At 38.3% G+C, this 9,792-nt stretch overlaps 1 protein-coding gene across 1 annotated transcript in view; it reads right to left on the bottom strand.

Moving 5' to 3' along the window:
* Positions 1-4,111: 4,111 nt before the first annotated feature.
* The window catches only part of stk38b (serine/threonine kinase 38b), a 27,734-nt gene continuing 22,053 nt past the window's right edge, over positions 4,112-9,792 (bottom strand). The window contains exons 10-14 of the mRNA XM_036559599.1: positions 9,208-9,325; positions 8,893-9,016; positions 6,419-6,514; positions 5,635-5,729; positions 4,112-5,197 (exon numbers count right to left, since the gene is read on the bottom strand). Of these exons, the coding sequence (XP_036415492.1) occupies positions 5,064-5,197; positions 5,635-5,729; positions 6,419-6,514; positions 8,893-9,016; positions 9,208-9,325 (567 nt within the window). The 3' untranslated portion in view covers positions 4,112-5,063. The remainder of the gene's footprint in view (positions 5,198-5,634; positions 5,730-6,418; positions 6,515-8,892; positions 9,017-9,207; positions 9,326-9,792) is intronic.

The following is a 9,792-nucleotide window of genomic DNA, read 5'->3' as shown; positions in this document are numbered from 1 at the left end:
TATGCTGCGATTGCTAAATAACATCAGTTACCACATTTATGTGTCTTTACAACTTTCACAACTTACTCTAACTTCTCATTTCTCTTGCTTGTTATTGTTGGTTAAATGATTGTGTTTATACAAAAAAGTGTACGTCTCACTTTTCATGATAATGTTAGCTAAGTTAGCCAACATTTTCATGTACTAACTTCAATTCCTCCACGGAAGATCCTACTTACGACTTCGAAGGTCGTACGTTGATGTGATTTGTGTTCAATTGGTTTTGGTTGGAAATAAGTGGAAATAATGTTGTTGGTTTACTTTTATTTCTGTTATTAAAGAGAGTCTGATTATATAATTATATAATTACATTATAATTTTTTATAATGAAAAATCGGAGTTTCCCACCAGTAAATACGATGTTGCGGTGGCGTTCGTGTGCCTCCATCTCGTAAATACGATATTTCTGACAGGACTTGAAAGCAGCAATATATGGCCTTAGCTTAGAGGTACCTGAGTTACATACTATTCTCTTGTTAGCATATCTTAGCAAAATTATCACTAACAAAAGCACAAAAGCTGAACTCTGTGCTGTTTATCCAGGCTACCACATTTACACATTTACAGAAATACCAACGTCACCAAGAGGAACGTAAAGCTGAGTAAGCAAAGCTGCTACTTTACTCTTTCTGCTAGCATTAGCCACGTTAGCCACCTTTCCACTCTCGCTAACTTTAGCTAAGTGACAGTAAATTCCAGCTTCGCCTTTCTGACCAGCTCACTTTACTCTCAAGGTAAAGCATCACTTTCAAAAGCACCTTAAGCCGTTTAGAGTCGAGACGGATGAAAAGCAGCTGAAGATCCTTCAGTCTGAAAGCTTTTATTGTGTGATTTCATGTAGAGCTAAGCAGGTTCCACTGCAGCAGCTATGCCATTTCCAGGTTTAAAGCAGGTTTACATCAAATCTAGAAACAAAACACAGAATAATCCACACACATACAACCGCAAACCTCCAGCAGTGATGAAGCTGCTTTTATCCAGACTTACATTTATATGATACAAAGTCTTAAAGTGAAAATGCCACCACCAGAATATACACCAGATTAAAGGAGCCCTTCAGCGTTTTCACCCTGATCTCCATCCGCTGTGTGTCGTACAGTCGATCATCTCAGACAGTGACCTCAGCATGTTTACCTGAACTTAGAAACCAGAGAGCTCACCGACTCTAATCTGGGTTATGATGGACGTCAATGGGCAGATGCTAAACTGCGTTAGCAAATGTTTTTGCAAACCTAGCGCATCTCTGAAAGAATGAATTAGACAGATTTACATTACTGACTGGGGAATTAAGGTTTTCTACAAATACACGTTTCGCATCAGGAACAAAGGAAGATGTAAGTCGGGGGTGCAGAAATTTTACACAGCATTTCACTGCTGTCGGAACAAAACCTCAAATCTCCACAATGGTGACTTTACAGGAGAAGGAAAAACATACTTCTCTTTTAATGTACGTCAATGGAACCAGACATTTCTCTAAGTGATTTTGGGGCGTCATGAAATGTCTCAGTGTAAAACACAGGGCATTTTTAAATGATGTAGCAAAGGAAAAACAACAAATGGAGATACGAGGTTTTTCCCCCGACTGCAGCGACGTACATGATGTGAAAATGATTTGCCTTTTTCCATTTTAATCTTTTTGATCATTTACATCAAACAGAGCATCTCTGTGGTGAGAGACAACAATATAAAAAACACAGCACATCAGACGTCTGACGCACATCTTCACCGTCCTGCTTTGGATGGATGACCATTATGCAAACGAGCTGAGCAGTGACCAATCATATTACTGACTTGTGGCACAGTAACCAAATGTATCACACCATATAAGCGGGAAATGTAACGGTTTGAAAACAGGACGTTGTTGGAGAACGAGGCTCATTCCTAAGTCTGTTCTTAAGTGTGTTCTTGATAAAGGTCCTAAGAAAAAGTCTCTGTCAGATTCATGACGTGTTCTTAAAGCGCAGAACTGTTCTCCCCTTTGTGCTCTTGAGTGTGTGTAGATTCTGTTCTTACCTAAGAACCAATCCCACATAAGAGAACATCGGTGAGTCAGAGTCTTCATCAAACTGCATAAGTGGGTTTAAGAACAAAGTTCTTCTTAAGGACGGTTGGAGAACGAGGCCCAGTGTATTTAGGTGGCGGACATTATTACGTCAGATGATTTTTAAAGTTTAAAAACAACGTTAGGCTGCTATGAGGCTCAGAACCGGCCTAGAACTCATAGAATGCATATTCGTTCCCTCTTTGTTTCTCAACCTGCTTGTGTTTTAACATCGCGGCCCCAAAGTGAGCAGCAGTTGGCGAGGGAAGCGTCTTTAACCCTCTATAACAAAAATACAGCGCTAACGTAAACAGCGCAGGCTTCAAATCGGGGTGCTGCCGTGTCCAGCATCGCTGGATCATATAAACATTTACTGACCGAATTCAGCGTCTGCCCATAGACTTCTATTGCTCAGTTCAGAGTCAGTGAGCTTCCTGTTCTTTTCTACCTTCAGACAAACCTGCTGAAGTTACTGACTGTGGTAATCGATCGTATACTAGAGAAACAGCCGACAGAGACCAGGCTGAAGATGCTGAAGTCTCACTTTAATATCTAATATGACACACAGGCTGACGAATCAATCACTCTGATCGCTCTTCTGGAAACTCATAGTTCAGATTGGCACATAGACAGAAAACCAGAATGACAGACAATAAACAGATATTTCCTCTCATGAAAACGTCAACAATGACAGCAGATTTGAAACTACGCTAATTAAACCTTTGTACCTTCAGCGAGTACCTTAACGCAAATCATAAACACGTTAAATAAATAAAGCTTCAGAACGAGAGGACGTCAGTAATCCCCTTTACAGGAACGTCTCGGTCCGGTTCTGTTCTGTCGTCCACATTTAAAGCAGAGAAAAGACCGAAGTGAAGCAGCTCAACGTCTCCCGCAGTCAGAAAGTCAGATTATAGAGTAAAACTGGCTAAAAAAGTAGAAAGTCTTTGGTTTCTCCCGTGATTATCAAGTCCTTACGTCACTACATATGAAATGCAGCATTCAGCATCAAAGTGAAAGATACAAAAATAAACCTAAAATGCAAGTAGTAAAAATACAAGCTATAAAAATATATATTACAATTTTCAAAGAGCTTATAAAAGAGCTTATAGTGGAAAAATGAAAAGGCTATTTAGGAAATACAGTAAGAGTTTTTTGGTAAAATCCAGCATAAGTTACAAAATTGTTACTCGCCACAGAGAATTCAGATAAAAACAGTGTGTGTGTGTGTGTGTTTGTTTGTGTGTGTGTGTGTGTGTGTGTGTGTGTGTGTGTGTGTGTGTGTGTGTGAGTGTGTGTGCGTGTGTGTGTGTGTGTGCGTGTTTGTTCACGGACGGGAGTTATAAATGTTGTTCTCCAGGTCTGTATAAGAGACAGAGTTAAATGTATTGTGTATTTAAACTGTGTATTTTATTGGAGACACTCCCACAATTATTAAACCAATTCTGATTTTCTGTATCTGCAGTAAACTTTAAATTAGCACAGCTGATAACTTCAACATCTTTCCCTGAAGTTAGAAAAGAACAGAGAACTCTTTCATTCCAAACTCACTTATAATGGAAGTCAATGGGCAGAGGCTGAATTCTGATGTAAACAGAGAGATTCAGAGTGGTTTGGTGTGAAATGGTTCAGATGTCTTTACAGTGGTGGTGATAGGAACCAGGGGTCGCCATGACTACAACACAAATATAGACATTTTATTTACTATCCAGAACCACCAGTGAACCTACACGAGTCTTCTGAGTCTATATGGAATGTTGATGATGGAAAATAGTGGAAAATCTGAAATAATAAGTTTTCTTTGGGGACTATTTTGCCTCACAGCGCCCTGCATGTATCCCTCCACCATGAATGGAGTTTAAGTTCTCTAAACTATCATAAAACAGTGTCTCAGTCATCAGGCAGTGAATTCATAACCATTTCATGTAGGAACTTTCTGTGAGGGAGCTTTTAGAGGTGGACGTCTGGTTCCTATCACCACCACTGTGAACAGTTCTGACTCGGTAAGTTTATCTAGAACAGAGCGTTTCACACCAAACCACTCTGAACCACTCAGAACGGCTCTGAACCGCTCTGAATGAGTCTGTTTACATCTTAAAAAATTGAGTTAGAGTGAAATTAATGCTTTCTTTCGAAATATGTTTTGCATAAATGTTGAATCTGCCAATGGGCTTCTACAATAAGTGAGTTTAGAGTCAGCAGGTTGAGGGAAACGTGTTGAAATCACTGTCTGCTGTAATTAACTGTCCACTGATGCAGCAGGAGGAGGTCAGGTTGAGAAACTTTGGAGTTTTCCTTTAATGCAGCTGTGAACAGCTGCTGTTTAACTCTCCTCAGAGGCAAAAGGCCTCTAGGTCTGCTGCACTTTCTGCATCTCAGGTAAAGAGTGGACGGTACAGCCATGAAGGACGGCCTGGACAAAGCACTGTGTCCAGTTCTTATGTGCATGATATGTGACGGAACGCGACGTGTATCAGACGTGTGTATTACAGTTAAAGAGCTGAATATAAACCAGTTTTGTTGTAGATACAGTGCTGTGCAAAAATCAGACCCCTTACATTTATTTAATTTCCAGACAAAACAGCTGTTAAATATAAGTTTCTTTGTCAGATCTGCAGCTTGATTTTCTCCTCTCTCTCAAAGATGAAAGCTTTAAGTGCTGTTTATCTGATGGGGGCAGTTTTGGGGTCGACCAGCTCTTCCAGGTGGTTGTTAAGAGATCTTTTGGATCTTTCAATAGAAATTCTTGTTTTTTTCACTTTTTTTCTTTGACTCTTCTTCCTAATGCGCATGGATTATCTTATATCCAATGTCTTTACACATATCTCCTGAAAATCAGTCATTTTTTAAATAGCTGGTTTGAGTTTTGACTGGAGATGAAATAAATGAAGTTGGGGTTTTTGCACAGTTTTGTGCATGTATGACATGACTGTAATGTAACTATGGTCCGTGTTGAGCAGGATGAAGGTAGGGGGCGCTGCACTCATCTTTTTCCTCCTTTCATGTATGATGGAATGGCCCCCCGTGCTGTAAGACCCTCAAAGCGTTTGTAGGTGTAATTTATAAACACCCAGTCTTTATTCTTATAGTCCGCGTCTGCATGAGTACTGACTACAGCTGAGAGAGAGAGAGAGACACAGAGAGAGAGAGAGAGAGAGAGAGAGAGAGAGAGAGATAAAGCACCTCAGAAAAATCCATCTATGTTTTATATATATATATATATATATATACATATATATATATATATATCATATATACATACATACATACATACACACACACACATACATACATACATATAAAAACATATGTACTGAATTTTTAGTATTGTTTAGATTGTGGATATATAAAGGAATCGGATCAGTAGATCAGCAGTGAACACAGAGCGGATCGGTAGATCAGCAGCAATCATAGAGCGGATCAGTAGATCCGCAGTGAACACAGAGCGGATCAGTAGATCCGCAGTGAACACAGAGCGGATCAGTAGATCTGCAGTGAACACAGAGCGGATCAGTAGATCCGCAGTGAACACAGAGCGGATCAGACAGACTCACCGGCCGGCTGCAGGATGTCTGACTCAGGAAACTCGTCAAAGTTTGAGGTGTCGTCAATACTTTTGATCTCGATGGGGATCGCTGCTGGTCTCTCCCTGTAGAACACACAGAGACAGACATTACAGCACTGTTCTAGATACAAAAACACAACAAACCTTTACAGCAGAGCCAAACATCTGTCTCCACTGCACTCCTCAGAAACCAAAAAGGCTTTATTGTAATGAGGGTTAAGAAAAGAAGTTAATCCACCTCAACTCAAGCAAACATTAATCAGAGAGAACCAAACATGAGAACAGAGCTCAAGATAAAAGAAACTAACTTGTAGAACATTTTAGTAGAACAAAAACAGTTAATGTTGTAATATGGATCTAGAAAAAATCCTCTTATTAGAGATTTTAGATAAAAAACACAGTAAGAGCTATTACAAGAGAGTTCTAGATAACTGCCACAGTAAGAGCTATTACACGAGTTCTAGATAAACCCCATAGAAAGAGCCATTAGCAAGAAATTCAAGATAAACACTACAATAAGAGCCAACATAACAATTCTAGATAAACATAGTGACAAGTGCCACTATGAAAATTCTAGATAAATATCACAGTAAGAGCATTAGCAAAGAGTTCTAGGTAAACACCACATTAAAAGCCATTAAACTAGAGTTCTAGGTAAACATCACAGTAAGGGCCATTAACAAATAGTTATAGATAAATACCACCATAAGAACCAGTAGGGTAGAGTTCTAGATAAAGTTCAAAGTAAGAGCCAAATCTATTTGAGTTAGAACCTTATATGGTCATAATCGACTCCCTCGAAGAACAGGTTCCTCTTTATCTCCTCCACTCCGGCAGCTCCGATACGATGGTCCGCTTCACAGCAGAACCTGCACACATAAGAGCCTCAGTCCATCTGTCGGTAACGTGTTCTGCGTAACTCATGCAGCTTCATTAGAGCTGTACAATGTACCGTTTATCATTACCGTAATATCAGTCTTTGTAAAACTGATTCAAGTTTAGTTCAAAACTCCTGATTATGAAGCGTTTGGTGTATTTAAGAGTGTATACGTTTCTAGTTCTAACCTGAGGATGAAGCGTTTAGTGTATATAAGAGTGTATACGTTTAGTTCTAACCTGAGGATGAAGTGTTTAGTGTATATAAGTTTAGTTCTAACCTGAGAATGAAGTGTTTAGTGTATATAAGTTTAGTTCTAACCTGAGAATGAAGCGTTTAGTGTATACGTTTAGTTCTAACCTGAGAATGAAGTGTTTAGTGTATATAAGTTTAGTTCTAACCTGAGAATGAAGCGTTTAGTGTATACGTTTAGTTCTAACCTGAGAATGAAGTGTTTAGTGTATATAAGTTTAGTTCTAACCTGAGAATGAAGCGTTTAGTGTATACGTTTAGTTCTAACCTGAGAATGAAGTGTTTAGTGTATATAAGTTTAGTTCTAACCTAAGAATGAAGCGTTTAGTGTATATAAGAGTGTATACGTTTAGTTCTAACCTGAGAATGAAGCGTTTAGTGTATATAAGAGTGTATGCGTTTAGTTCTAACCTGAGAATGAAGTGTTTAGTGTATATAAGTTTAGTTCTAACCTGAGAATGAAGCGTTTAGTGTATATAAGAGTGTATACGTTTAGTTCTAACCTAAGAATGAAGCGTTTAGTGTATATAAGAGTGTATACGTTTAGTTCTAACCTGAGAATGAAGTGTTTAGTGTATACATTTAGTTCTAACCTGAGGATGAAGCGTTTAGTGTATATAAGAGTGTATACGTTTAGTTCTAACCTGAGAATGAAGCGTTTAGTGTATATAAGAGTGTATACGTTTAGTTCTAACCTGAGAATGAAGCGTTTAGTGTATATCAGAGTTTATACGTTTAGTTCTAACCTGAGAATGAAGTGTTTCGTGTATACATTTAGTTCTAACCTGAGGATGAAGCGTTTGGTGTATATAAGAGTTTATACGTTTAGTTCTAACCTGAGAATGAAGCGTTTAGTGTATATAAGAGTGTATAAGTTTAGTTCTAACCTGAGGATGAAGCGTTTAGTGTATATAAGAGTGTATACGTTTAGTTCTAACCTGAGAATGAAGTGTTTAGTGTATACGTTTAGTTCTAACCTGAGAATGAAGCGTTTAGTGTATATAAGAGTGTATGCGTTTAGTTCTAACCTGAGAATGAAGTGTTTAGTGTATATAAGTTTAGTTCTAACCTGAGAATGAAGCGTTTAGTGTATATAAGAGTGTATACGTTTAGTTCTAACCTAAGAATGAAGCGTTTAGTGTATATAAGAGTGTATACGTTTAGTTCTAACCTGAGAATGAAGTGTTTAGTGTATACATTTAGTTCTAACCTGAGGATGAAGCGTTTGGTGTATATAAGAGTGTATACGTTTAGTTCTAACCTGAGAATGAAGCGTTTAGTGTATATAAGAGTGTATACGTTTAGTTCTAACCTGAGAATGAAGCGTTTAGTGTATATAAGAGTGTATACGTTTAGTTCTAACCTGAGAATGAAGCGTTTAGTGTATATAAGTTTAGTTCTAACCTGAGAATGAAGCGTTTAGTGTATATAAGAGTGTATACGTTTAGTTCTAACCTGAGAATGAAGCGTTTAGTGTATATAAGAGTGTATAAGTTTAGTTCTAACCTGAGAATGAAGCATTTAGTGTATATAAGAGTGTATACGTTTAGTTCTAACCTGAGAATGAAGCGTTTAGTGTATATAAGAGTGTATAAGTTTAGTTCTAACCTGAGAATGAAGCATTTAGTGTATATAAGAGTGTATACGTTTAGTTCTAACCTGAGGATGAAGTGTTTAGTGTATATAAGAGTGTATAAGTTTAGTTCTAACCTGAGGATGAAGCGTTTAGTGTATATAAGAGTGTATAAGTTTAGTTCTAACCTGAGAATGAAGCGTTTAGTGTATATAAGAGTGTATACGTTTAGTTCTAACCTGAGGATGAAGTGTTTAGTGTATATAAGAGTGTATAAGTTTAGTTCTAACCTGAGAATGAAGCGTTTAGTGTATATAAGAGTGTATACGTTTAGTTCTAACCTGAGAATGAAGCGTTTAGTGTATATAAGAGTGTATAAGTTTAGTTCTAACCTGAGAATGAAGCGTTTAGTGTATATAAGAGTGTATAAGTTTAGTTCTAACCTGAGAATGAAGTGTTTAGTGTATATAAGAGTGTATAAGTTTAGTTCTAACCTGAGAATGAAGCGTTTAGTGTATATAAGAGTGTATACGTTTAGTTCTAACCTGAGGATGAGGTGCTTTGCTCTATCAGAGATCGGAACCTCAGGTGGGAAGATTAGCGTCTCTTTCCAGTTCATCACTTTTTTATACGTCTCCTGAGGAGTTTCTGAGCAGAACGGAGGATAACCTGCACAAACACACACATAAACACAAATATAAACAAACAATACCAACAAACCAGGTTCACCTTTGTGTGAATGTGACGCGTCCCTGAGATTGAAATAAATATATGGTCAAATAAAAAAAGGAAAACTATCTTTCTCAGGTCTCAGAAATACACTAAAGTCATGTGTTCAGGTCAGACAGTGACGGCCCTACCGATCAGCATCTCGTACATAATGACCCCCAGACTCCACCAATCACACAGCTTGTTGTATCCAGTCTGCATGAACACCTCTGGGGCGATGTAGTCCGGAGTCCCCACGGTGGAGAAGGCCTGAGAGAGAGATCAGAGCAGTCGGTCCACATTACTGCTGATATAACAGCCCATTATGAAGGCTCAGCTGGGACTCTGAATCAGGGGGCGCCCAAACTTTTTATCTACTGCAATGTTTGTAGTGGGAAAAGGACAAAAAGGACAAAACATAAAAATAAAAATCGGGAATTTTACAGCATTACACATTTTCTTACAAAAATACATCAAATACAGCTCTAATCAGCTGATAATCATTATTCATTAAAGTGATGCTTCAGTGAAAAAAGTCATATTCCCTGATTTTTTCCCAATGTAGGCCAATCAGGGCTTGTTGGGCTCTTTAGTTTTATCAGTAAGGAAACTTACACCCTCCCAATGAACAGGGTGCTCACTGCTCACCACCTCCCACTCACACACCTCCCTGTATCCTGTTAGTGAAGTTTGAATTTTCTGTTCCACCTTAAATGGTGCAGCAGTTACATTCTGGC

This window comes from Colossoma macropomum, unplaced genomic scaffold (genome assembly GCF_904425465.1).
Source record: "Colossoma macropomum unplaced genomic scaffold, Colossoma_macropomum, whole genome shotgun sequence".
NCBI lineage: Eukaryota > Metazoa > Chordata > Actinopteri > Characiformes > Serrasalmidae > Colossoma > Colossoma macropomum.
This window is presented reverse-complemented; position numbering and strand designations above follow the sequence as displayed.